This window comes from Panicum virgatum, chromosome 2N, assembly GCF_016808335.1.
Source record: "Panicum virgatum strain AP13 chromosome 2N, P.virgatum_v5, whole genome shotgun sequence".
Taxonomy (NCBI): domain Eukaryota; kingdom Viridiplantae; phylum Streptophyta; class Magnoliopsida; order Poales; family Poaceae; genus Panicum; species Panicum virgatum.
In genome coordinates this window covers 3,579,089-3,606,910 of record NC_053146.1, presented here as the reverse complement: position 1 = coordinate 3,606,910, position 27,822 = coordinate 3,579,089, and the positions used below count along the sequence as shown (strand labels likewise).

At 46.8% G+C, this 27,822-nt stretch overlaps 2 protein-coding genes and 1 long non-coding RNA gene across 6 annotated transcripts; 2 read left to right on the top strand and 1 right to left on the bottom strand.

Moving 5' to 3' along the window:
• The first annotated feature begins 5,961 nt into the window (after positions 1–5,961).
• On the top strand, positions 5,962–9,869 carry LOC120659322 (DEAD-box ATP-dependent RNA helicase 53-like). 2 transcript variants are annotated; one of them, XM_039937415.1, is made up of 7 exons: positions 5,962–6,331; positions 7,492–7,619; positions 7,711–8,119; positions 8,402–8,500; positions 8,584–8,808; positions 8,903–9,064; positions 9,169–9,869. In XM_039937415.1, exons 1-7 carry the CDS (start codon positions 5,996–5,998, stop codon positions 9,622–9,624), a joined length of 1,815 nt encoding a protein of 604 aa, XP_039793349.1. In that variant the 5' UTR covers positions 5,962–5,995; the 3' UTR covers positions 9,625–9,869. The 2 variants fall into 2 exon arrangements, 1 of the variants encoding a protein (XP_039793349.1); XR_005668977.1 differs by having other exon boundaries at positions 5,976–6,331; positions 7,697–8,500.
• Positions 9,870–10,059: 190 nt separating this feature from the next.
• On the bottom strand, positions 10,060–25,314 carry LOC120659321. Of its 2 annotated transcripts, none has more exons than XR_005668976.1 (2): positions 25,200–25,314; positions 10,060–10,531 (listed from the first exon to the last, which is right to left on the bottom strand). It is a non-coding gene; the product is annotated as an uncharacterized LOC120659321 (long non-coding RNA). The 2 variants fall into 2 exon arrangements; XR_005668975.1 differs by having other exon boundaries at positions 10,069–10,531; positions 25,191–25,298.
• A 108-nt stretch (positions 25,315–25,422) lies between these two features.
• Positions 25,423–27,610, top strand: LOC120659320 (forkhead box protein D1-like). Of its 2 annotated transcripts, none has more exons than XM_039937414.1 (4): positions 25,423–25,705; positions 25,825–25,858; positions 26,518–26,727; positions 27,176–27,610. In XM_039937414.1, the coding sequence occupies exons 1-4, from the start codon at positions 25,583–25,585 to the stop codon at positions 27,409–27,411; spliced, it is 603 nt and encodes a 200-aa protein (XP_039793348.1). In that variant the 5' UTR covers positions 25,423–25,582; the 3' UTR covers positions 27,412–27,610. The 2 variants fall into 2 exon arrangements, with proteins under 2 accessions (XP_039793348.1, XP_039793347.1); XM_039937413.1 differs by having other exon boundaries at positions 25,813–25,858.
• Positions 27,611–27,822: the final 212 nt, after the last annotated feature.

Here is a 27,822-nt window from a genome sequence, read left to right as displayed (position 1 = left end):
CAATTCACGGACATATTACAAAAGCCGCAATTAACCTAATACAAGTGAATGGGTATTTATACCCGCGGGACCTGTCAGACCGGTTGGTTAGACCGGTCAGATCAGTGCCAGGGACCGGTCAGACCGGTTGGCCTGCAGCACCCCCTGTACACGATCTCATCCGACGGCCGAGGTTCTTTCTTCGGAACGAAGTCTTCTCCACGATGTCGCCGTCTTGATGAAGATCCAGTCCGCGGTTTTGGAGGGTCCGCGAAACCCGGGTAAGTGGCCGGTTTTGAGAAAACCGCCAAAACCTCACGCGCGGGAAGATTCCCGCCTCCACACCGTGGCCCTAGACGCCGTTCCCGCCTCGGCCTTCTGACGGCCCTAGACGCCGCCCGACGCCCGTCCCCTCCTCGCCCGCAGCGAGGCCCTAGACGACGTCGACGCCCGTCGCCTCCGTCAGTCCCGAGACCGACGCCCGTGCCTCCACGACTTGGCGTCTTCAACCGCCGTCTGCCTCCTTGGTTTTGTGGCGCAAACCAAGAAACCCGCCTTCCGTCGCCGCTTGCGCCCTCGATCCAGGAGTGGACGCCACAGCTTCCGCCCGGTCCGAGCTCCGATCCCGGCTGCCCTTCACCGCCGTCCACTGCACGGTCCATCGGCTACAGCACCTCCACGGCAGCTCCCCGTCGACACTCGACGCCCGTGTACCTGCAATCCAAAGACCAAGCGCACGATCACACCGCACGGTTGACAATTCACTCATCACAAGCAGGATAGAGTACTCAACATTCCTCACACTGGCACCGAGTTATGGCGTGACCCGGTGCCAATGTCTGCACCAATAGCACCGGGTCGTGCCTCCACCCGGTGCCATTGATGCATCGACTATTTGGTACCGGATCATGGCATTATCCGGTGCCTTTGTCAGTGCATTGGCACCGGTTTGTGCCGTGGCGTGCCTTGTCAGCGCTCGGCGCAGGCCAATAGTACCGCCTAGTGTTGCAGCCGGTGCTCCGGTTCAAACAACAAGTGGTACTTTTGGCCTGGATCTTTGGCCTGTTTTCTAGTAGTGTCACAGTTCACTAATACGAGTAACAGTGTGCAGCTGTGACTGCATTATTCTCTATATTCCATGGCTATCGAACAATCAGACAAGAGATCAGGGCAGTGCATCACACGTGTGACAATAGTATAATTCTACAGCTTACATGTTTGCGCCGATGATGGATGCACACTGCACGCACGTAGAGCCAACAAACCTGCATGTCAGTGAGAAGGACTAAAAGTGGAAGGGATCTATCAAATAACTGCACTGCTAGCAGTGTCAGTGTGTTGTGATTCCCCTGCCCTGATCGCCGGCCGGTGATGATGAGTCGGTCTTGTCAAGCAGTGGAATATGCTTAAAACAAGCGCAACAGCTAGCGAGGCAGCAAGCAAAAAGCTAGCAACTGACGACGACGACGAGACGATGACCAACATCTCGCTGTGTTTCGATCAGCAGTGAAAGCCTTTATTTTGCTACCTTCAGTGCACAACTGCAGAAGCGTTGCGTCTTGGCCGTGATTCTTTCTTGCTTTCTGTCATTTGGAGCAGCCCGCTAGCTCTTGTCTCGATATGGAGCAGGGATGGCATGGATGGAGGGACGAGTGCCTGTGCCTCTGCTTGGATTTGGAGGCTTGGATGATACTTGCTGCCGCAAGCAAGAACAGAGGGGGAATTGAAGCTCGCGTGTTGCTGCTTGCCCACCAACTCCTAGCGCGCGCTCGAGTTCTTAATCTTTTGGGTAATCCAATGAGTATATTATTATTTTTTGGGTCAACCCATATTCTAAATTTTAGTTACTGGCAATGAGTAGTAGTTTGGGTCCTAATACGCAGTTGTTGACTGCCGGAGGAGTTACTCGCAATAATGGCCGGCTGCTGATGTGTCACCTAGCTAGTTTGCGATGTCGCAGCTTTGCGTGGTTGCATCGATATTCCCAACTTTGTCAAGGAGGGGATGATGAGGATGCTACTCAGATCATATCATATCCATCTGCTTGACAAGCAGCTAGCCAGCAAACAAAGCGGTGCAGTATGCATCGGAACTTGCTCTTAGCCAGTTGTTGCATGCATGCACGACAGACAGATTGGGTGCTTTCTTCTTCACTTTTTTAATATTCTTTTATCCCTTGCATCTCTTCTTGGATCATGTGCTAGATGCCCACTTGATCCGACATGACATGAACGCAACATAGGCTGTGTTTAGTTTATGAAATTTTTTAGATTTAGTTACGGTAGCACTTTCGTTGTTATTTAGTAATTAATATCCAATTATGAACTAATTAAGATTAAAAGATTTATCTCGTCATTTCCAGTTGAATTGTGTAGTTAGTTATTTTTTCAACTGTATTTAATGCTCCATGCATGTATCCGAAGATTCGATGTGACGGGTATTGTAGAAATTTTTTTGAGAACTAAACAGGGCCATAGTGTAACATCCCGAAAAATTTACCAAAATAAATCACTCGCTAAAAATAAATTTCAAAATCCTTTTCAAGCGTTGAGCTCAAATCGTTTCATAATCTTTTCGTCCAAGCTTCCGATCACCCGAAATCTTTTCCGGCGATCCGCTGTCCCGACACTAGTACAAATCACCGTCCCATCTCTTTCTTTTCCTCATTCCGTGTGTCGCGCTGCGTACCACCCGACCGCCGCGCGTGCTCGACCGACCGTGCGGTCGCCGCGCATGAATCCCGCTGCGTCTCTCTCTCTCTTCCCCCCTCTCTTCTTTTTTTTCTTCTCCTTTTCCCCTTTTCTTTTTTTCCCTCCATTCTCCTTCTTCCTTCTCCCTACTTCCTCCCTCTCCTCACTGCCGCGCTCGCCCATGCGCAGCACGAGCAGAGCTCGGTGCCGCCGTGCCCACTTGCACTGCCCCGCCCCACCGGCCACCGCTGCTACGCGCCACCGCCCCCCTGCTCGCCTCGACGCCCGCGCAGCACAGCGCCGCCGGCCAAGCGAACTTGGAGCACGCCGAGCCCGAGCTCCAATGCCATCGTACCCCCTTGCGCTGCCCCTCCCCACTTGCATGTCCCTCTCTGCATGGCCGTCCTCTCGCCGTCGCCTCCGAGCGCCACCGCGCCGCTCCACGACACCGAAGCAAGCTCCACCGCCATTAATCACCGTCCTCGAGCTCGCCGGCCACCACCACCGCGCCTCCCTCCTCCCACCTTTCCCCGGCCTATAAATAGGCCTCCGCCGCAACTCCACCCCCCACCCCCACGAGCTCGCCCAACGCCGCCAGCACCCTTGCCCACACTCGCAGCGCTGCCTCCACGCCGGCCGCCGGCCACTTCCGCCCGCCGCCGTCGCACCGCCTCCTCGTTGCTTCTCCGCCCGAGGTGAGAGCGGGGATAGGTTCCTCTCGCCGCCCTCTATGTTTCCCCCCAACCCCCGGCTGCCGCCGTGGCCCAAGGACCACCGGCGCCGCCCCCTCCCTCCCATGTTTCGGTCACGAGGGAGAGGAAGAAGAAGGGGCAATCTTGCCCATAGCCCCCTGACCTTCTTTATTTCTGTAAAGAAGTCCTCCCCCTTTTATGTCATTTTTTCAAACAAACCCCTCCTCTTTTATTTCTTTAGAATACTAGCCCCTCCACTATATAAACATAATTTCAAATAGGTTCCTGCTCCTTTCCAGAGTATTTTGGATATTTTTAGAAATTCCAACCAAGTCCTTTCACTCTCGAGAATATTTACAAAGAAGCCCCTGAACCCCCGCTTAGCGCCTAAACACATCTTTAACTTATCATTTTATGCGCCAAAATTCTCCGTTTGCCCCGAAACTTTACCACACCATTTTTAACATAATTTCGGCTGTGCCATTAGAAAACCACACAAAAATATTATTCCCATATCTATATCTTAATTTTCCCTGATTCGAGCTCAACGATAAAACCTTTATTTCTTTTTCTTTATTATGTGCTTGTTTGTGTGCGCCGTAGATCACGGTGTGAACGAGGAAGAACCCGTCGATGAGCAGTACCACGAGCAAGTGTGCGAGGACCAGTACCGCGACCCCGAACCCGAAGGACAGTACCTCGATCAGGACTTCTCGGAAGGCTTTGTGAACGGCAAGTTCAATCCCATCCTTTTATGCATATTTTGTTCCAGTTTTATAAACACGATCTATTGGCCTATTTTACAAAACTGCATATGCTTTTACTGCTAAGACATGGTTGGATAGCCACTCCTTGACTTGTTATGACCATTCTTTGACCACCTAGATTGATGTCTACATACGATTCGTTCTATGTGGATGTTAATCACCGCTAGAATTGCTTAGGACCTTATACTCGTTCTACTACACATCAAATATGATTATTTATTAAGGAAAATGTGTGTGTGTGTGGGAAGGGAAAAGGTGGATTTGTTGAAAATAAATGAAAGATGTGTCTCGATGAGATGGATGGCATTTCTGTGTGAATTGCCAGAAGGTGTGCTCATACCTTTATGGTTGAGCAAGAAGGTTGTGAGATATCCATCTTGTCACGATTAAGGACTGAGTTGATGTGTCATCTTGCCTGACTCAACTATCGTGCAAACCACTCGACTGTTGTATGTGGCAACGGCTTAGCATAAACCCCACTAGTTAGTCTGATAGTCATCAGGAGAGCTGAGAGCAACAGGTGATCAAGGAGAAGGGATAAGCTTGCAACAGGTGATCAAGGAGAAGGGATAAGCTCTGTGTGACTTATGCCCCGGTTAAACCTCGGTGAAAGGCCAAGGACCCCTTGGTGGATCCCGTGTTGGCTAGTCAGGTCTAGCTAAGGTGGGTAATGGCTTTGTTGGGATCTGCACCGACACTAAGGTGATCGTGCTGTGGTACCCCGCTTGTGGATAAAGTTGCACACCTCTGCAGAGTTAAAACCTATTCGAATAGCCATGCTCATGGTATTGAGCGAGTTATGGTTTGGTCACATAACTAGCGTTTCTTCTGGGGATGGTTGGGTTGGCGTGAGTTGTTTTTGAAAAGTGTCCGGCAGCTGTGCCATGTGCTATGGCGGATGAGGAGTCAGGTAGCAACTTTTAAAATCTTGGATCCTGTGTGGATCAACCCCACCAGCTATAAAAGAATGGTTTTAAGGAAAACACAGTTTCAAAATAAACCCATGCATAAAAATTAGCTTTCCGCAAGACTCTGATGACCTCTTCGTAGTTAACGTACTTGTTTGGGTTTTAGTTGTTATCCTCGCGATAGTGGTACTTCATTGCCTATTACCGCATAGAGTTATACGGTGATGTACCATCTGATGTAATAAATGTGTTATCAGCATCCTGGGACCGATATTTGTATCACATTTGAGTCACCTCTTATGAGGGGACGCTTCACATAGGCACATAGCAAGATGCTTTGGTGGCGTGATGCCGTCTCAGGGAGAGACATTCATGCACCTCTTTGTCGTCAGAGGCCATGTTTGTTTCGTTAGCGCTACTCACGCTACAAAAAGAATCTTGCATGTATGAAGTACTAAATAAAGTTTATTTACAAAATCTTTTACGGATGGGTGTAACTTTTCGCGACAAATCTAATGACGGTAATTAATTGATGATTGGCTATAGTAAATTATTTTTATTTAGTATCCCTAATTGTTGGTCAAAATTTGTGCTACGTGTGGTACTGTCCAAATCAAACAGGGTCTGATCACCTGAAGCATGCAAATCTACAACTGATCGAGTCCATGGCCCGAATAATATTATACTATTTTTTAAACAAATGGTAGTGCTGGAAAAAGACTCAGCGAATATGTCTTTTTATCAAAGGCCGAATATTTTTCGATTAACCGTGAACACTGAATAAAACAAAGACAAAAAAGGAAATGAAATGAAACAAATGCTGGGCCGATTTCTCCCGGCGCCTCTGTAATCTGTACAGCCCAGCCCACCCAATGAGCCCGCGAGGAAATGGAGCAGGGGAAACAAAATCTCGTCATATCCCTCGATTCCTTCCTCTCCAGCACGAGCCCGAAGCGACGATGATTTCCCTGCTTCGCCGCGCCCTCGCCCCCTCCCCGCCGCCGGCCGCCTCGCGGTGGCGGCGGACCCTCCTCGCGGCGCTCCTCTCCCCGCCGCCGGCCCCTCCCGGCCCCGTGCGCCGCGCGCCGGCGCAGGAGCCGCCGCGGCGGTCGTTCCGCGGCACGCCGAGCCCGCTGTGGTTCAGGGCCACCGCAGCCTCGTGGGCTGGGTCTGGACTGGTCGCGGGCGTGGCGTCGGGGGAGGACGGCGGGCTGGAGATCGCGAAGCTGGGCATCTCCGGGCGGATCGTGGAGAAGCTCGCCGCGCGGGGCATCACCAGGCTCTTCCCCATCCAGGTGCCTCCTCTCGCGTTCTGATCGGAAGTTGCAGTCTGTCAGGCTTTGTGCTCAATTTGGTCTGATTTTGAATGGAAATGGTACTCGCGTCCTTTTAAGCTTTTGGATTGTTAGAATTGTGGGATGTGAATCAACTTAAGCGCTATCCAAATGCTAGCTTTAACTGAGTCCCATGGAATTGTTTCGTGGAACGGAGGAAAATGTATCTCTTAATTTTGTAACATCAGGACTGTACACGGCCATGATATAATTTGAACTGAGGTCTTAACACCAATAATCTGCAACTGCAACCTGCTGAGTACTGAAAGTTTGATGTCAGCATGATTTTGGTTCAAACCTGTAAGATGTGTTGCAACCAATAGTTGGAATCAGTAGATTAGAACAGAGGCCTTTGTCATCCTGCATAACCTGCCTTTTTGTTAAAAAGAATTCTTATTCAACATGATTGCTCTGAATGTTTGTCCTATTTTTGTTTTGTAACTAATTACTTTGTGTAATATATTTTCTAAAGACCACATGTGTAGTTACTAAGAAGCTCACAAGATCAGAACAAGTGCCGTGCATCTGCACCTGTTTTGCGCTGCTATCTTAATTGAAAAGACGCTGTATATGTAAATATGCTAGGTTTACAATCTGACTTGGTGATGCATATGAGAAGAGGATTACTGAAATGGTAGCTTTAATCGAATTCAATATGGTTGTTTCATGGAAGGGAGAAAAGGCATCAGGGATGTATAGTAATCTATATGACGTAATGCAAGCTCCTGAATTTGTATTCTGCACCCTATCGATGGTTTTGCAGCGATTTTGGTTCAAACCTGTAAGCTGTAGCATCGCTTGCAACTGTTAAACTGGAATCAGTAGATTATAATGCAGACCCTGTGCCTTCCTGCTGTATGCATCCTGTAAGTCTAAACTAGGTATAAGGCTTAAGTCTATATGATGTCTCCATATGCTGTGACCTATATATTTTGTAACTAATTTCTACGTGCAATATATTTGTGAGAGACCACTCATGTAGCTATTAAGCATCTTAGGTGATCAGAACAACAAGCACCAAGTGTCTGAATCTATTTTATTCTGCCATTTGAAAGGATACTATACATGTAAATAATATTGGTTTTACAATCTGATCTGGCTCATGCTACTTTGTTTTCCAGAGGGCTGTTCTTGAGCCAGCAATGCAAGGAAAAGACATGATTGGCCGTGCTCGAACAGGAACTGGGAAGACCTTGGCTTTTGGTATTCCTATTATGGACAGGATTATTAGCTACAATGAGAAGAATGGGTTAGTTTCTCTTTCACATTTGGAATTCTTTCAATTTATATACCAGAGAGATAGAATTTATTGTAATAATTGCATAGTGTGATGTGTGCAGAAGCAGTAGGAATCCTTTAGCCATAGTCTTGGCGCCAACAAGAGAACTTGCTCGGCAGGTTGAGAAGGAATTTAGAGAATCTGCTCCGTTGGACACTCTCTGTGTCTATGGAGGTGTTCCTATCAATCAGCAAATCAGAGTTCTTAACTATGGTGTTGACATAGTGGTTGGGACTCCAGGTCGAATTATTGATCTTTTGAGAAGAGGTGTTTTAAACCTTTCAGAGATCCAGTTTTTGGTACTAGATGAAGCTGATCAGATGCTGGCTGTGGGTTTCGATGAAGATGTTGAGGTGATCATGGAGCAGTTGCCACAGAACCGTCAGAGTATGCTGTTCTCTGCAACAATGCCTAGTTGGATAAGAAAAATTTCAAACAAGTACTTAAAGGATCCAGTTATAATTGACCTTGTGGGTGACTTCTTGTCTTCCTTTTCTTGTTACTTTTATCTTACTTTTCCTAGCTTCTCATGGAAATCATGCGCCCTGTTGTATACTAGTATATATGGAGTCCTGTCTTGGATAGATCTTCCTGGGACTACAGACATTGTTTGATGCGTCAGATAAGCATCAAAGTTTTCCTTCATAGAAAAAGGAACACCTAATCAGCACATAAACTTTATTATCTGGATTTCTTCTCAGCACAGCATATGTTACATTCTTTCCCAGACATTTACTTCTCTGCTTCCTCAGGTTGGTGACTCAGACCAGAAATTGCCAGAAGGAATCTCTCTCTATTCCATTGCCTCTGACAACTTTGGGAAGCCATCACTTCTTGGTCCATTGATTAAAGTGAGTATTCTTCTGTGTGCTTATGTGTTTTATGGTTTGCCTGTTGAAAAAGAAAAATCATGTTCCCCCTCTCAAATCATCAGGAGCATGCTAAGGGTGGAAAATGCATTGTGTTTACTCAGACTAAACGAGAAGCAGATAGATTGGCATATGCTATGGGCAGGAGTTATCCATGTCAGGCGCTACATGGGGATATTTCACAGAATCAAAGAGAGAGGACACTCTCAGGATTTCGCGATGGCCGCTTCAATATCCTTGTGGCAACTGATGTTGCAGCTCGTGGATTAGACATTCCCAATGTTGATCTGGTAAGTGACCTGGGGCATATTATATGCAGATGTTTAGCACACTTACTAATTTTAATTTTTAAACTAAGACCTGTTATCCCCCCTATCTATTCAGGTGGTACATTATGAGATTCCAAATACCTCAGAGTTGTTTGTTCACAGATCTGGGAGAACTGCACGAGCAGGGAAGAAAGGCAGTGCAATTTTGATATATACATATGAGCAAACTAGAGCTGTAAGGGTCATTGAGCAAGATATAGGATGCAGGTTCACAGAGGTAAAGTACTTTAGGAACCATACATCTTGAATACTGATGAAGTTATTTTGGTATCTGAGATGACATGGAAACTCAGTTCACTTATTTTCATTTACTTTGTGCAGCTTCCAAAGATGGCAGTTGCAGATGAGGCTGCAGACATGTTTAATGTCATGAGAGATACTCGCTCTAGATCAGTTGGAAGCAGAAGAACGGGTGGGTCTTTTGGCCGTGAAAGTTATGGTGGCTTCGGAAATCACCGCTCCAGAGCCTTTGGTGATTTTGACAGTTTTGGTGGTTCGTTTGATCGTGGTGGTGGGTTCAGCGACTCTGGTTCGAGATATCGTGGTGGGTCTGGAGGTTTCAGAAGACCTTCCAATGAGTTTGGCAGGTCTAGTTTTGGTCGTTCTGATAGATTTGGCGACTTCGGAGAAGGGGATTTCAGCAGGCACGACAGCTCTGACTTTGGCCGTTCCCGGAGCTCCGATGATCCAGGCTCCTCACGTTATGGCAGAGGATCCGGTGGCTTTGGCGCTTCAGATTTCGGCAACTTCGGCGGCTTCAAGGATTCCAAGCGATGAGTGGAATATTGGTTTTCTTGTACAGTTCTGAACCTTTTCTAACTCCTGTTGTTCCTTCCATGCCTGAGAGAACAAGATACCGGTTTTGTTGCGCTTGTCACCTAATCACGAGTAGTTTGGTTGTGTAGGGTTTGCTTCAGAACAAATGTTGTAGTTGTAATTTGTTTATGTGCCTACTGACAACTGTATGTTTTGATCCCGTTCTCGTTAATAAATCTGATAAAACTAAACCCTTTTTTGGTTTCTGTTAATGTACCTATATGTAGTGTGCATGAACTCAACTTTACTAAGAATTATTTTGTTCTCAAGCTAACATGGATTTCCTCTGTTTCGGGTTGAATCCTACCAGAGGCCTCTGACGGGCCGAACTTCTACTACAAACATGCAGAAACTGTGCAAAATCATCCGCGGCCCAAAAAGCAAAAGAGCACAGGCTTTTTTTTGTTAATAACAACTCACTTTATTTGTTAGGAACATTGTGACATAAATGAGATCAAACTGATCCCATGTTACATTCTGAAGCGCTGTAAGAACAGCGCAAAGAGATAGACGGTGGTGAGAAGTACAAGAGAATACTATAGAACCGTGATTAAGAACGGCTCTTGCCTGCATAGCAAGGCAATGTGCAAACTAGTTCTCTTGTCTACAAATTTTAACCACCTCAAAAGAACAGCAGTCTAGAAGGCTTGAAAAGTGAGAGAGAAGTGGCCTCAACCTCCAGAAAAGAAACCTCCTCCCCTTTTGCAATTGCAAAACAGCCTCCTTGCAATCTGTGTGAAAAATAGCAGCTTGTAGCTGAAGAGCATTTGCCACCCTTTCTGCCCGCGTCATAGCCGCCAATTCAGCCATCAGAACTAAACTCACTCTTCTTCTTGCACGAATGCACAAAGACCCTGAGAATTAGAACCTGCAAAAGAGATGTATACACCCAGACCTGCCCAATGAGAATTATCATGACTTCCATCTCGAGCAAGAGCTGCATCTGTAAAGAAGGCATGGAGTTGATGTTGCACTGTGTTGCTTTGTGGCTGAAAAACAGGAACAATTTGTGAAAAAGGGATAGGAGAAAAAAAAATGTAGCTCCGTAGCACCTTGACCATCCCTGCTGACCTGTTCATGAAGAGTTGTAGAACTAGGCATAGAAGCAAAACTATCTGAAGTTTGAACATCAGCCAAAACTTCATGAGAAATCTTACTGACAGACCACCTTTTATTGTTAAACCTGAAATCATTTCTTTTTTTTTTGAGGGTCAACGGGGGGGGGGGGGGGCGGGGGGGATCCCCCACCTGATTCATTCAAGGTAGCCCCTTAACGGCTTGTCAGGATTACAAAGTTTTTTTAGTACATTTTTCTCTGAAATCATTTCTTGCTCTCCACAGGCACCACTACCACAGCCTGGTGAGCACATCTTGGAGCATATCCTCAGAAAAATTGTTGTTCAAAACAGCCACTAAAATGTTTTGCAAGCTCTCTCCACCAGAAGCTGTTCTCAAAGGAGGATGGGGAGCAAACCAGACAGCTCTAGCAAAAGAGCACTAAAAAAAGAGATGAAAATCAGTTTCAGGTAAACCACATAATTTGCAAAAACCATATGTTTTATTACTGAAAGAAGAAGCTCCTTTGGCCAGTGGCTAAAGCATGCCTAAGAGCATCTTCAAGAGCTCTTGTATCTTGGGTGAGTTGGCTAAAAAAAGAAAAGGAAGACAAAAAAACCCAATCCAACAGAAACTCTATCTACCTCATCTTCTATCCTCGTTTTCTATCCAGGGAGTGCTGCTAGGCACCTTTGCCTAGCGCTGAACGCTAGCCATCACTTTTTGGAATTTGGAGAAGCTGTGGTAGTGCTTGCCGCCTGTGAACCGAGATGTCACAGGTTCGAGCGGTAGGCTCTACACATTGCACGATGTGTGAGAAAGACCTCCCGCTAATAACCTCCCCAGACCCCGCAGTGCGGGAGACTACGGCACTGGGTACGTCCTTTTTTGTTGGATTTCATCCCTTTTTCGCTAGCTATTTCGTTTTACATAATAGTGAAAGGATCGTGGCCCAAGAAGGGGGGGTTGAATTGGGACTTTTTCGAATTTCTAACTAGTCCTTAACCTAGACTAGTATTGCCCAATCTATAAATTCGAAACCTAGTCACTAGAGCATGCTAGCAAAGGGTCCTTAGGTAGGTAAACACACTATCATGATCATTTTGCCTAGATGGATGCACACTAGCAAGATCAAATCCTAAGTAAGAGCTCACGCTAACAAGCAAGTTGTCCTAGTCAAACTACAAGCAAGAAAAGCAACAGAAGGAATTAAATGCTTGAAGTAAAAGTAAAGGACACGAGACAACCAGATTTTTTCCCATGGTATCGAGGAGTTGACGCTCCCCCCTAATCCACGTTGGAGCACCCACACAAGGGTATAGCTCCCTTGCTCCACCAAAAAGCAAGTGATCACTAAGAATGCTCCTTCTCCATCTCCGGAACGGCGAGCTTCACACCGTGTACAAACTTCTCGTCTTGGGGCTCCCACAAACTCCAAGAGCTCACCAAGAACCTCCCGATCACCAAGACCGGCTAGGTGCCGTCAAACACCAAGAGTAACAAGCTCCTAAGCCTTCACTTGACCTACACTCAGTTGGCCCTAGCTCAAGCATACTTGCTACACTTGCAAAGGATGGATTCTTCAAGGTTGAAGCACAAATAAAATGCTAGATCTTCTCTTGTTTGCTCAAAGCACTTTCTCTTCTTCTCAAGGGTGGCCTCAAGTATTCAGAGTGTCAAAGGCAACTGAAATGAGCCATGGGGTGCCCTTATATAGAGTGGAAGGAGTTACATAGCCGTTGGAAGTCCACTGCAGAAAAACCGTGAGCACCGGAAGAACCGATGGGTGTCAGTTTTGAGGCGTCGGTTCAACCGGTCTCTCTGTGTCCAAATTGTAGCCGTTGGGGTTCTGACACAGTGTCCAGGCTTGCTTCAATGCACCGGTGCATGCTCCGTAGGGGCATCGGTTCAACCGGTGCTGAAGAGGTTCACTGATCAATTCAAACAAGCTCTCTGGAACATAGGACGTTCAATGCACCGGTGCTTTGATTCCGAAGCGTCGGTTCAACCGGTGCTGAAGAGAAGTTGAAGTCCACCAAAACATGCTATCTGGAACAAAGAACTTTCATTGCACCGGTGCTTACTTTTCTGACCATCGGTTCAACCGGTGCTATACTGGATTTCAGCCTTCATCCAGAGGAGATAGACCGACAGGGCATCGGTCCTTCCGCCAAGCATCGGATGCTCCGACGCTAGGGCACCGGTTCAACCGGTGCTGCTGTTTTTCCTGGTTTTCAGCTGAATTGACTTGGATTTCAATGTAACTTCGATTGTTTCTTCTTCCAAGTGTTGTGTTAACTTCTATTGACTATCTTGAGCTGTTTTTGAGCGAGTGTGCAAGATTTCTAAGGCCAACTCAATTTTGATCAAGCTACTAACTCACGAACCCCTCTTAATAGTACGGTCAAGAACTAAAAACTATAAACCCTATCTAAATCAAGTGTTCTTCATCTCCTTGTGACACTTGAAACTAGAAAGGTCCTTAATCTTTGAAATTGAGTCCTTGGCACGCATGATTGTTCCGAATTGAGGGGTCTCTTTTCACATTTCATATGGAACTAAATCAATCATTAATTTTTCCTTCAAAACACACGTTAGTCGCATACGGTTGTCATTAATCACCGAAACTTACCATTACATCTATCGGCCTAGATGCACTTCAATCTCCCCCTTTTTGGTGATTGATGACAACACAAAGTAGAGATACACAAGATAAGAAATTGAAAGCGATAAACAAGCATGCATTACTTGAAATAAAGCACATGTAGGGACATGTCAACACAGAGCATACATAATATCCAAATAACATGTCCATACACAAAAACCATGAAGATCCAATCACGCCACAAACCACCAAGCTCCCCCTATCTCTACTCCCCCTATCTATCTCCCCCTTTGGCAACAAAGCACCAAAAAGAAAGGTGATCTAATCCTGAGCTGGAGAAGGCGGGGTCTTCCTGCTGGGTCCGGTGGAAAACTGAGCGGCGGAGTCGTCGGCGTCGTCGTCCGTCCAGTCGTCGTCGACCGAAGAAGACTTCTGCTCGACCGGAGTCGTCGGAGCAGCAGAAGTAGCTGGAGTAGCGGTAGAAGCTGGCGCGGCGACGACCGTGGAGTCCGTCGGAGGAGCAGACGTGACGGGAGTCAGGTCTGGCTGAGTTGGGCGCGCGACGGACGGACGGAGCACCTCAGGCTGTGAAGGTGACTCGAACGTGAGTGACTGAGCCGAGGGGTGCTGGAGCTGGTGTAAGATCTGCTGCTGTCTAAGAAACTCTGCACGCTGCTCGGCAGTCCAAACACTAGGCTGTGGAGCCGGAGCCGGAGCAGCAGTAGGTACAGGACTGGCAAACAACCCGATCTGAAGAAATGGTGACAGCGGGAAGGATGACAAGGGTGTCTGCACAAAACCGCCAACAGGAGGAGCGGGAGCAGTGGGGTCGAACTGGAGCTGCTGGGGTGTAGGGAGCTAAGGCTCAGGCAGTCCAGTGTGACGATACAGCTGACCGAAGCATCTCGAGAAGAATGTGAACATCTGCTGCTGGATCTGGGACTGCTGCTGAAGCTGTAACCTCATGGCCTCCTGCTGCTGCCGAATGCCCTCAAGAACAAGTGTCTGGGCCTCCTGCTGACGAGCCTGCTCGGCCTGCATGCTCAGCTGAGCTGCAGCAAATCTGTCCTGCTGATCTGATAGCCGAGTAAGAATGGCAGCAAGTGCATCGGGCTGAGTGACCTGAGCAGTGGAGACTGGAGGAGCAGGGGCTCGTGCTGCACCGGAGGATCCTGCCTCATCGTCATTAGCACCTCGAGGAACAGTAACTGTGGGAATAAAATCCTCGTCATCCTCCGAGTCCTCCGAGTCTGTGATCAGGTAGTGTGGGAGCTGGGCCTCTGCTGCTGCTAGTGAAGCGTCCTCGGCTGCTATCGGATCGTCTGCAACTCTGCCCTCAGCCAAGAACCGCTCATCCAGAACCCGCTGTGCTCGGCGCTGGCCTCTCGAGCCACGACGACCGTCTCGAGGAGTAGCAGGTGAGTAAAAACTGAAGTGTGTCCTCGAGTGCTCCAGCTCATCCATATGCTCATTCTGACTGAGCTGAGCAAGAATCCAGCAGATCCAATGAGCAAACGGATGGCGACGGTGAACTGTCATCCCATCCAAAATCACATCCTCTAGCTCGCAGATAAAGAAGTCGACAAGATCAAAGTCACGACCTGTCATGATATATAGTAAGAGCCACTGCTGCAGAGCTGTAATCCCCTCGTTGTATCCAATCCGGAACAACAGACTCTTCCTAAGAGCTAGGTGGATAGAGTGCGCCATGGGAGTCAGCCTGTCCGGAGTCCTCGGTTTGCCAGGTAGGAATGGCTGCTGAAAGAGAATACTGATCTCCTCGTCAGACGGGACGTGAGACTCATGAGGACGACGAGGAGGTACCGTGCTGCCATAAGCCTGAAAGTGTACGAAGTGTGGCTCCTCGGCAATCTGAACTCCAAGAAAGGTAGCCAGTCGTGCTCGGGTCAAACGATAGTGCCTCTCCTGGAACATGAAGTCTATAAACTGCCGGTCCTCCTCAATAAACAGAGTGGCGTAGAAAACTCGAACACACTCTCGAATGTATATGGACCTCTCACTGAGTAGAGCAGGCAATCCAACATATCTCTCGAAGAGAGGAAGCACTGGAGTCCCACCTGCTGCTACACGCATAGCTACCCAGTGGAGCATCTTGTGCTCACTGATCTTGATGTCCAACTGGCAGTAGGTATGGTAAAAGGACTCCTGAAGCAGAGTGTAAAAGCGACGATCAACTCCAACATCCCTCTGCTCGGGAAACCACTGCTCCGGGGTCACATAACGCAGTCTCTTGACCCTAGGTCCTGGAATACCCCTGAGATCGAAAAGCTCAACCTCGGGCAGCTCCTCACCACTGTCCTGACCTCCTGTCTGAGTCTGACTATCGGTGTGCTGCTGCTGTGCATGACCTGCTCCCCTCTGAGTGCCACCACCTCGAGTCCGTGGACGTGAGCGGGACTCAGGTGTGGCCTGAGCTATCTGAGTACGTCCTGAGCGACGTAACTGCTGCTGTGGCTCCCCCTGAACCTGAGGATCCCTGATCCTGAGCGATCCCTGCCTATCGGCTGCATCAGCAACTGCCTCAGCTTGCTCTCGCTCGCGGTCCTCACGGGTGCGCTTCTTCTTCTTCTGCACAACCATCTTACCCTTGCCCTTCTTGTCACCAGCCATCTATCATAGAGAGTCAAAACAAAGATTTGATTTGAGCCTATGACGTGAAATCTAGTGGATAGCAGCCTTGATATCGATGACATGCTAAAAGATTTAAAAAGATATCTATGTGAGCATGTGCAAAGATAGGTGACAAGATTCTTATGTGTGTGATCAAGGCAAGGATATGTGTAAACATGTGTGCAAAGGATGATGTATCAAAGGAATTTCACATCCCTGAAGAGTGTATAGGCCATACCCTTGCAAATCAGAGAAGAAACCGAAGAAAAACCTAAAAGGCAATTCCTCGAACACCTTGAGGGCGCCTGAACAAAGGGTTTAGGGAATGGGTCAGAGCCCTGGCAGCGGCGCGAGTAGGTCAGAGGAGCGCGCGTGGAGATGGGGAAGGTGCTGCGGCGGCGCTGGTTTGGAATGGCGGCGGCGCGCGGAGCAGGGCGGCGGCGCTGGACGGCGCAGGCGTAGGCGCAGGCGCGGTGCGTGCGCGGCACTGGCGTGGCGCGAGGCGCGATGGCGTAGAGGAGCAGGAGTGGGGCGCGTGCGGCAGCAGAGGGGCGGCGCAGGAGTGGCGGCGGCGGAGCGGCGTACGGGCGCGGGTGCAGGGCGGTGGTTTCGCGTGGAGGAAGAAAAACAGTGAAGCTGACGCGTGGGCCCGCGGAAGGGTTAAGTGAAAACAAAACGGGCGGGCCCACCAACCCTAGGCACCGGAAGGTCCGATGGTTCAGAGAAATAGCGCCGGTGTAACCATCGGAACAACGTTGACCGTATCTGAACTAAAAATGAAACGTGGTCAACAGGGGCACCGGAAGATCCGCCACTGAGGCACCGGAACATCCGACAGGGCGTCGGTGCATCGGCAGGAATAAGGTCCAGAGGCTATGCAAGGGCCATTTACTCCACGCAGTAGCACCGGTTGAACCGATGCTGAAGCGTCGGTTCATCCGCCATGCATCGGAAGCACCGGTGGCCATCGGTGTTAAAATAGGAGGTTGTTCCAGAGGCAATGCAGAAACCGAGCCACGAAGACTTTAAGCACCGGTTGAACCGATGAAGAGAAAAACCAGGCGTCGGTTTAACCGGTGGTTAAGGAAAATTTCTGCTGAACTACAAACTTTACTTCTGATCCAAAATTTCAAAACCAAAGCCTTAAACAGACAATTTTGGACCATTTTCGAGAGACAACCTCACCCCTCAAACACTCATACTAAGTGCTCGCAAGCTTTTACATAGACATAAGCAAATTAAGATCCAAGCGAGGTTTAAACACAAAAACCAAATGTATGAGCCACTTTGCCTATGAACTGCGAGGTTTAAACACAAAAACCAAATGTATGAGCCACTTTGCCTATGAACTTAGAGATTGAAACTTTAAGTTCGATAGGACGTGGCTCAATAGGCATGAAAGCACAAAATTGATCTTATCACTCTTGTGGAGATGATATATCATATTTAGCATGAATATCTTTCTCGAAGTGTGATTTGCTCCCTTGAGATGCTACTAACGTGATGCAATACCAATGCAAAGCGAGAAATTAAACATGGGTGCATTCTATATGACAAGCATATGCATAGTAAAAAAATTTAAATCTATCTTGTCAAGTTTGAACCCTCGTCAAGCTTCTTCATGATGAACCATTCTTCATGCCATGAGCGAAACCAAGACCACCGGCTCATGCAAGACCCATGTTCATCACTATCTTGACAAGGTTAGACAAGCCCCTAGCACATGTACATATGAAATGCATCTATATGACAAGGCAATTATATGACGTTAGACGCATCTAAAACGTTAAGCTCACTTTGCAACCTACAAAAGGTGCTTTCATCTAGAGGTTTAGTGAAGATATCCGCCAATTGATCTTCGGAACGAACACCACAAAGTAGTATATCATTCCTTGCCACATGATCTCTTAGAAAGTGATGGCGAATATCTATGTGCTTGGTGCGAGAGTGTTGAACCGGGTTATTAGCAATTTTAACGGCACTCTCGTTATCACAAAGGAGCGGGATCCTATCTAATACTACACCATAGTCCAAGAGGCTTTGCTTCATGTAGAGGATTTGAGCACAACAAGCCCCGGCGGCAATATATTCCGCCTTCGCGGTTGACAAGGCCACGGAATTTTGTTTCTTTGACGACCAAGAGACTAAGGAGCGCCCTAGCAAGTGGCACCCACCGGATGTACTCTTGCGATCCACACGACATCCGGCAAAGTCCGAATCCGAGTATCCCAAAAGTGTAAAACTAGCGCCTTTGGGGTACTACAAGCCTATGCTAGGCGTATGCTTGAGATATCTAAGGATCCTCTTAACGGCACTAATGTGTGATTCCTTAGGATTAGCTTGAAAGCGGGCACACATGCATACGCTAAACATGATATCAGGCCTAGATGCGGTTAGGTAAAGAAGTGACCCAATCATAGAACGATAGAGAGTTTGGTCAACCGATTTACCTCCTTCATCCAAGTCAAGATGTCCATTAGTTGGCATTGGAGTCTTGATCGGCTTGCAATCATCCATCTTGAATTTCTTGAGAATATCCTTTGTATACTTTTCTTGATGGATGAATGTCCCTTCCTTCAATTGCTTGATTTGAAACCCAAGGAAGAAATTGAGCTCACCGATCATGGACATCTCAAATTCCCTAGCCATTATTTCTCCAAATTCTTTGCAAAGAGTGGGGTTAGTTGAACCAAAAATGATATCATCAACATAAATTTGACATACAAATAGCTCTTCATTGATGATTTTTGTGAATAGAGTTGTATCCACCCTCCCGATCTTGAAGCCCTTGTTGATAAGGAAGTCACGAAGGCGTTCATACCAAGCCCTTGGCGCTTGCTTGAGCCCGTAGAGCGCCTTGTGCAACCTATAAACATGATTAGGATATCTAGAGTCCTCAAACCCGGGAGGTTGTTCAACAAATACCAACTCATTAATCAAGCCATTTAAGAACGCACTCTTCACATCCATTTGAAAGAGTTTCATGTTATGAAGTGAAGCGTACGCTAAAAGGATACGAATGGCTTCAAGTCTTGCCTTGTTGCGAATCACTACACCATGCTCATCTTGTTTGTTGCGGAAGACCCACTTAGTACCAATGATATTCTTGTCTTGAGGACGTTCTTCAAGAACCCAAACTTCATTGCGGGTGAAGTTGTTGAGCTCTTCTTGCATGGCCATCACCCAATCTGGGTCCTCAAGAGCTTCATCTATATTTGTGGGTTCCAAGCAAGAAACAAACGAGTAATGTTCACAAAAAGAGGCATATTGACGTCTACGAGTTCTTACTCCACTAGAGGGGTTACCCATGACCAAGTCAATGGGATGATTACTTGAAGTTCTTGTAAGCCTCTCTTGTGCTTGAGACGTTGATTCTTCTAGTGATTCATCATCTTGATCTTGAGCTTGGGCTTGTTCACTTGTGATGTGCGTGTCATCAAATGGAAGTTGTTCTTCAACCACTTGTTCATCTTGGGCATCATGAAAAGGAGGTGAGGCATCATCTTCTTCATCGGATGACTCATCACGGTGATGTGATGGTGTAGACTTGTCTTCATCCTTTGAGTCATCCTTAGAAGTGGCTTCAACTTGAGTGGATGAGACTTGTAGATCTTCTACCTCCTCCTTTGGCTTGACTTGCCCAATAGCGATGTTCTTCATGACTTTTCGAAGTGGTTCATCACCTACATCATCACAAGAGAAAACTTCCCCTTGGGAGCCATTAGTCTCATCAAACTCCACATCACAAGTTTCTTCAATTTTGCTTGTAGCACTATTGAATACTCGATATGCTTTGGAGTTTGATGAATAACCAATAAGAAAACCAACATCACATCTACTTTCAAACTTGCCTAGGTGCTTCCTTTTCTTGAATATGTAGCATTTCCCAAGATGTTGGGCTTCCTCCCAATGAGAAGCTCATAGGGTGTTTTTCCCAAGAAGCGGTGAAAATAAACTCGGTTGGATGCATGGCATGCGGTGTTGATGGCTTCCGCCCAAAATCTTTGTGAGATGCCATAGTCATCCAACATTGCTCTTGCAAGAGTGATCAATGTCTTGTTCTTCCTCTCCACCACTCCATTTTGTTGGGGTGTGTATGTTGATGAAAACTCATGCTTGATCCCCAAGACATTGCAAAGCTCTTCTACTTGAGTGTTTCTAAACTCCGTGCCATTGTCACTCCGGACCTTCACAACACTTGAGTCAAATTCATTTTGAGCTTGCTTGACAAAAATCTTGAAGATCCCCATAGTCTTGCTCTTGTCCTCTAAAAAGAAAGTCCAAGTGTATCTTGAATAATCATCAACAATTACAAGACAATAGAGGTTACCGCCAAGACTTTTGTAGGTGGTTGGTCCAAAGAGATCAATGTGTAGTAGCTCCAAGCTTCTTGATGTTGACAAATAAGCCTTCATGGGATGTGATGATGCAAATTGCTTCCCGGCTTGACAAGCACTACACAATTTGTTTTTGTCAAATGTAACATCTTTAACACCAACCACCATTCCTCGTTTGAAAGCCTTCTTGAGTTGACTCATGCCAATATGAGCAATGCGGCGATGCCAAAGCCAACCCATGGAGTTCTTGGAGAAGAGACATGTCGCCAAGCTTGCATCATTAGATGAGAAGTCAACAAGGTAGATGTTACCATGTCGAAATCCTTTAAATATTAAGCTTTTGTCCTCCTTGCTTGTCACTACAACCTCACTATGACTAAAGGTGCATATTAGTCCTAAATCGCAAAGTTGAGCAATAGATAACAAATTAAAACTAACCGACTCAACAAGCAACACATTAGAGATAGAGAGATCCTTGGTTATGGCTAACTTACCCAAACCTACCACTTTTCCTTTTGAGTTGTCACCAAAGGTGACATGTTCATAATTGCCCACATCTTCATCTAGTGAGGTGAACATCTTTACATAGCCGGTTATGTGTTGTGTACATCCGCTATCAAGCACCCAATGCTTGCCACCGGCTTTGTAGTTCACCTACACACAAGTGAATCACTTTTGAGGTTTGGGAACCCATGCAAGTTTGGGTCCTTTGACATGAGTTACTAAAGCTTTAGGAACCCATAGTTGGCGTGGTAGCTTTCCCTTAATTTGAGTGCCAATAAACTTTGCCTTAACCTTGCCACTTTTAAGCTTGCTTAACAAGAAATGATTTTCATTGAATTGAGACTTGTAATTAGGAGGCAAGGTAGGAGGTGGACGTGTAGGAATTGGACACTCCCTTGTGTGATGCCCGGTGACTTGACAATGTTGACAATATGAACCAACTTCCTTGTTGAAGCATGCCATGAGCTCCGGCGACTTGGGACAATTTTCCGGAGGGTTGGGAAATGATCCAAGTCCATTTGTCCCAAAGTGCCTTGCATTGTGGAAGAGAATCTCCTTATGCAAGTATTCTCCTCTTGTCACATTGAACATGCATTTGCTCATGCTTTCAATTTCCTCCTCAAGTTGTTTCTCCCTATCATGGTTAGTCTTTGAACAAGAAGGAGAAGCATGATGACAAGTAGTAGGGTAAAGCAACTTCACAAGATCATCACAAGAAGTAGCTATATTGACTTTGATGACTTTTGTTTGAGTTTCTTTTAGTTCTTCATCCAAAGCATCAAAGGCAAGGTCAAGTTCTTGATACTTCATATTTAAATTAGCATAATCAAGCTTATATTTTTTGTTGTATGAAGTAAGTGACTTGTTAAGCACAACTACTTCCTCATATTTAACATTTAATTCATCATGCTTAACAAGTAGCTTGTCATGCTCCTCTCTAAGTTGTTTGCTAGGAACAATGCTTGTATCATGAGTTTCTATTATCTCATTGTGCCTAACAATTAACTCATTATTTGAGGCCTTAAGCTTGGCATATTCAATTTCAAGAACTTTACATTTTGATTTGTACTTCTTGATCACTTGTTGGTACTCTTCTAGGATGTTTTGCACTTCAATAGGAGATAAGCAATGTTCACTTTCATCACTAGAGGAGTCATCATTATCACTCACCTTGGAGTTACCTCTTGCCATGAAGCACATGGGTGGTGGAGGTAGAGGTGCCTCATCACCATCATCTTCATCATTATGCATGGCAATCCCCACAATCTTTTTATTTGATTCTTCATCACTTGAGTCATCATTTGAGGATTCACCATCCGTGATCCATTCTCCAAGGAAAGCCTTGACCTTCTCTTTTCTTGTGAAAGACCCTTTCTTCTTGTGGTCCTTCTTCTCATGATTTTTCTTTGAAGTCTTGTATTGATTGTCACCATCTTCTTGTTTCTTGTTGAGCTTTGAAGGCTCCGGACAATCATATGAGAGATGACCATATTTGCCACAATTGTAACAAACTTTCTTGACATTGTCTTTGCTCTTCCGGGTACGAAACTTGTTTTTCTTAGGGTCATAGTTGTACCCTCTCTTGTTCAACCTTGACATCATCTTGGAGGTCTTTCTCATGAGAAGTGCTAGCTCAACATCACCATCTTCATCACTTGAATCTTCATTAGCTTCATCTTCGCTTGAGCTTGGTGATGGAACTTTGCACTTGTTCTTTTTCTTGGACTTGTGATCACTCTTAGCTTTGAGTGCAAGATCTCTCTTGTCTTGCGGTGGATCAACTTCTCCCAAGAGAAACATCTCATGAGATCGAATCTTCCCAACAACATCACTCACTTCAAGCGTTTCAAGATCCTTCTCATAGAGCAATGAGGTGACGATGTTGTACTTGGGCTTGTGTAGACAATGTAGGATCTTCCGTATGATGTCACTGTTAGACAAGGGGGAAATTTCAAGAGCGTTAATGTCCTCAATAAGCACATTTAATCGAGCAAACATTTGTTCAACCAATTCATTTGGAAGCATTTTGAATTCATTAAGTTTTTCCTTCACGAAACTTTTTAGAACCAACATAGATAGCTTCAACTGCTTCCCAAATTTCATGAGAGGTCTTCTTGCTATGAACACGAGCAAAGATCTCCTCACTAAGAGCATCAAATAAAGCATTCTTAGCTCTAGCACCATATTTGACTTGATCCTCATTCCACGGACCAACAATAGGTTTTTCCGTGACCGCCCAAGCGATGGGATTTATAGCCTCAAGGTAACCCGCCATGCGAGCTTTCCAATAAGCATAGTTTCTCCCATAGAGCTTGGGTGGACCACCACTTCCCCCGGCCATTCTCTAGGATTTTAAGCCTACAAAGAGAGCCCTTGCTCTGATACCAATTGAAAGGATCGTGGCCCAAGAAAGGGGGGTTGAATTGGGACTTTTTCGAATTTCTAACTAGTCCTTAACCTAGACTAGTATTGCCCAATCTATAAATTCGAAACTTAGTCACTAGAGCATGCTAGCAAAGGGTCCTTAGGTAGGTAAACACACTATCATGATCATTTTGCCTAGATGGATGCACACTAGTAAGATCAAATCCTAAGTAAGAGCTCACGCTAACAAGCAAGTTGTCCTAGTCAAACTACAAGCAAGAAAAGCAACAGAAGGAATTAAATGCTTGAAGTAAAAGTAAAGGACACGAGACAACCAGATTTTTTCCCGTGGTATCGAGGAGTTGACGCTCCCCCCTAATCCACGTTGGAGCACCCACACAAGGGTATAGCTCCCTTGCTCCACCAAAAAGCAAGTGATCACTAAGAATGCTCTTTCTCCATCTCCGGAACGGCGAGCTTCACACCGTGTACAAACTTCTCGTCTTGGGGCTCCCACAAACTCCAAGAGCTCACCAAGAACCTCCCGATCACCAAGACCGGCTAGGTGCCGTCAAACACCAAGAGTAACAAGCTCCTAAGCCTTCACTTGACCTACACTCAGTTGGCCCTAGCTCAAGCACACTTGCTACACTTGCAAATGATGGATTCTTCAAGGTTGAAGCACAAACAAAATGCTAGATCTTCTCTTGTTTGCTCAAAGCACTTTCTCTTCTTCTCAAGGGTGGCCTCAAGTATTCAGGGTGTCAAAGGCAACTGAAATGAGCCATGGGGTGCCCTTATATAGAGTGGAAGGAGTTACATAGCCGTTGGAAGTCCACTGTAGAAAAACCGTGAGCACCGGAAGAACCGATGGGTGTCAGTTTTGAGGCGTCGGTTCAACCGGTCTCTCTGTGTCCAAATTGTAGCCGTTGGGGTTCTGACACAGTGTCCAGGCTTGCTTCAATGCACCGGTGCATGCTCCGTAGGGGCATCGGTTCAACCAGTGCTGAAGAGGTTCACTGATCAATTCAAATAAGCTCTCTGAAACATAGGACGTTCAATGCACCGGTGCTTTGATTCCGAAGCGTCGGTTCAACCGGTGCTGAAGAGAAGTTGAAGTCCACCAAAACATACTCTCTGGAACAAAGAACTTTCATTGCACCGGTGCTTACTTTTCTGACCATCGGTTCAACCGGTGCTATACTGGATTTCAGCCTTCATGTAGAGGAGATAGACCGACAGGGCATCGGTCCTTCCACCAAGTATCGGATGCTCCGACGCTAGGGCACCGGTTCAACCGGTGCTGCTGTTTTTCCTGGTTTTCAGCTGAATTGACTTGGATTTCAATGTAACTTCGATTGTTTCTTCTTCCAAGTGTTGTGTTAACTTCTATTGGCTATCTTGAGCTGTTTTTGAGCGAGTGTGCAAGATTTCTAAGGCCAACTCAATTTTGATCAAGCTAATAACTCACGAACCCCTCTTAATAGTACGGTCAAGAACTAAAAACTATAAACCCTATCTAAATCAAGTGTCCTTCATCTCCTTGTGACACTTGAGACTAGAAAGGTCCTTAATCTTTGAAATTGAGTCCTTGGCACGCATGATTGTTCCGAATTGAGGGGTCTCTTTTCACATTTCATATGGGGCTAAATCAATCATTAATTTTTCCTTCAAAACACACGTTAGTCGCATACGGTTGTCATTAATCACCGAAACTTACCATTACATCTATCGGCCTAGATGCACTTCAAATAGCTATATCAAAATTTTAGCTATTCATAAATACAAGAGCTTTTGGAGATGCTCTAAGCAACCTCCAAGTAAAAGCTTTAATCCGAGGAGGAATATACTTATACTTTCAAGTTCTATTAACAAGACAAGAGATAAGGCTTGAGGAGAAAGCTGCGAGGGCCATGAGTAGGAAGGGAGTGGCTGGACTGAAAAGAAAAATATCCGTAGGCTTCTTTGGTTGAGCAAATGCCTTGGAGATTGAGAGGAAAAAACAAACAAAAAATTGCTAACATGAGCACCTGATTGACCTGATCATGGAGAGAGTTCATCTGTTGTTCATGACGCGTCCAGCGTCCTCCATGCTGCACGTGGTCCAACACTTTCACCATCTCGCCTTTATTTTTGTTGAAGACTAAAAAAAATAGGTGGCCAGCTTTCATGGGCTGTTTTGGGCCAGTTATTGAGTCGCGAGTGGATGTACAAGCAAACTATCTAGCGGAAGGTTCGCTTTGGATTGGGTTGAGAGTCGGGACAGGTCACCGGAACGAGTGACGACGACGAGACGGCGATAAGGTTTTCCCAAAGCTCGGGAGACCGCACCGCACGAACAGGCACAGCGCCAAGAGGAAAGAGGCTCCAGCAAGGCGGCGTCACGACCAACCCAGAGGCTTCTTCACAGCAGCGGCAGCTGATGCCCGACTCCCCACAGCTCCAGGACCCGCCTCCCCCTCCCGCTCCGCCGCCGCCGCCGCCGCCGCCGCCGGCTAGCCCGACACCAGCCGAGCCAGCGGCAGCAAATGCCCAGCTCAACCTGGTACTTCACTGCAGCCCACCATTTTTTCTCTTCCTTCCGTCTCCTTTTTGTACGGAAAAATGAATCTTTCTGAGGTTACTGACTTGGCTGTTCCGTCTCTTGTTGAGATTCCGGTGAAGCCGAGGATGATCATCAAGGGCGTGCTCGGGCGGTACGAGTGTTGGAATAAACCACGCCATGGTGTGGCTGTGGCGTGTGCGTGTCGTGTTCGTGTCGAGAACATCGCGTGTGTGCGCGGGTGGCGTTTGCGTTCGAGTCTGTTAGGTCTGTAGGATCGATTGAGTCCGTAGTTAGGATGCTCGCTGGTGCACGAGTTTGTGCTTGTGTTCGGGTCCAGCGGCAAGGATGAAGGCGCATCAGGTTGGTTGCCGGTGTGGCCGTGTCCCAGGGCGCGGCGAGCTCGTGTGCGGCGCGTGTTCGCCTGTCTGTTGCAACCAAGGAGGACCAAGTCAGGGAGGATCGCGGCGGCAGCGTGATGGGTGCCACTTGGCTAGCGGATGAGGATGGAGACCGGTTCTTGCGTGGAGTTCGTTGCTCAGAACGTGGAGAAGGCCGGGTCGCTAGGAACGTGCGTGCGTGGGCGCAGTGCTCGCCGGAGTATGGTGGCGGGGGAGCTGTGGTGTCTAAGTCTATATATGGTCTTGTAATCCTTGTGTTCTAGGTTGAGTCGAGTCCATTTTATCAATACAAGTGCCAACATACAGGCCGTGTGGCGGCCGGGGCGTTCATCGCCATTGTTGTGCGAGTGCACTGTTTATCTTCCTCCTCCGTTCGTGCGTGAAAGAGTAGAGTTCTAGGGCTCGATTCCAACAACGAGCGCTGGAACCCCGTGCACCCCACGGCCGGCACCTTCTGGGGCGTCGGCCTCGGCCTCGGCTGCGGCGTCGGCTGGGGATTCGGGCCCGAGGTCATTGGGTACGTCGGCGCCGGGTGCGGCGTGGGGTTCAGCGTCGGCTTCACGCTCGCCGGCGTCGGCATCGGCCTGCCGCAGCACGTCCTCATCAGGAACAACGAGGACAGTGGTAAGCTGCTGTGCAGCGATTGCGATGCTCTTTACTACTTGTGTTCCCTTCGACAAACTGTCTTTAACTGTCTGCCATCATCAGTATTGGTAGATTATTTCTTTGATTAGTTGAAGCTTCAGTTAGTGTACCACTATTATTTCTTCCTGTGGAAAACGCAATTAAAATAGGATCAATTAGCAAGTAATTGGCGTGAAATGTTCTTGCATTTTCAGCATCATGCTTGGTGCTCGCCATGCCCTATAGTGGACCTTCAGTCAACAATGCTTGGTCTGCCCTTACTATATATGAATGTTGCAGACTTAGCAAGCTGCTGACAGTATGCTTTATACTAATACTTGATTGATTTGTGGCCTTGTATACCCAATTTTCGGGTGCTATTACCAGCATTAATATACAAATGTACAGCACACAAATGACAGATTTGCCTTCTGAATTTGATCTGTAGGTTTTATGCCTCTTGATTCAGCAAGGTATTACGCTGTAACTGCCATCAGAGGTTTGGTCGGGGATGCCATCAACTATGTAACGGCAATGAGGAAAGAATCTCGGCAGAAGCTTCTGAAGTTCCAGGAAAACCCTCCTGTTTCAGGAGGAATTGGTCTGGGGAAAGGCATGCCAAGCAGCATCCAGTCCACCGTGGAATGCATCAGGGCCTTCAAAGATGAGAATTGGCCTTCTTAAAATGAAAATGTAGTACTCGATCTAGCTATTATATTGATTGTGTAGATGCATCTGTAAATATGATATGACGCTCTTTTGCTGCACTGTGCATTGATGTGCAACAGTGATGTAATGTGAATTAACTTTCCACTTATATTGTATACCCACATACAGTTGTAACCTACATTATATTTGTGATAGTGTATTGTTGAAGCATGAATTTAGTGTACTCCTTGGCATCTGAGGCGAGCAATAACAGGCGCTATCTGAAGGTAGCCAGCCGTCTGTTTTTGCACTAGATGCGTAATTAAGCTGTAGGTGTCTGAAATATTCTGAAGACATGGCCGCCGAGCTAGAGCATGAGAATGGCTGCAGCTAGTAGCTAGTGATTCAAATACAATGCTGCACCAGACTGACTGACACTGTGAGATA

What these genes read in the sequence shown, in the direction of transcription:
- LOC120659322 (XM_039937415.1), top strand. Translation starts at nt 5,996, where the DNA reads ATGATTTCCCTGCTTCGCCGCGCCCTCGCCCCCTCCCCGCCGCCGGCC. An exon ending in CCAGGCTCTTCCCCATCCAG is followed by an intron (nt 6,332 to 7,491) that starts GTGCCTCCTCTC and finishes TTTGTTTTCCAG; the next exon opens with AGGGCTGTTCTTGAGCCAGC. An exon ending in TTCTTGGTCCATTGATTAAA is followed by an intron (nt 8,501 to 8,583) that starts GTGAGTATTCTT and finishes TCAAATCATCAG; the next exon opens with GAGCATGCTAAGGGTGGAAA.
- LOC120659320 (XM_039937413.1), top strand. Translation starts at nt 25,583, where the DNA reads ATGCCCGACTCCCCACAGCTCCAGGACCCGCCTCCCCCTCCCGCTCCG. An exon ending in CAAGGGCGTGCTCGGGCGGT is followed by an intron (nt 25,859 to 26,517) that starts ACGAGTGTTGGA and finishes TCGATTCCAACA; the next exon opens with ACGAGCGCTGGAACCCCGTG. An exon ending in CAGGAACAACGAGGACAGTG is followed by an intron (nt 26,728 to 27,175) that starts GTAAGCTGCTGT and finishes TTTGATCTGTAG; the next exon opens with GTTTTATGCCTCTTGATTCA.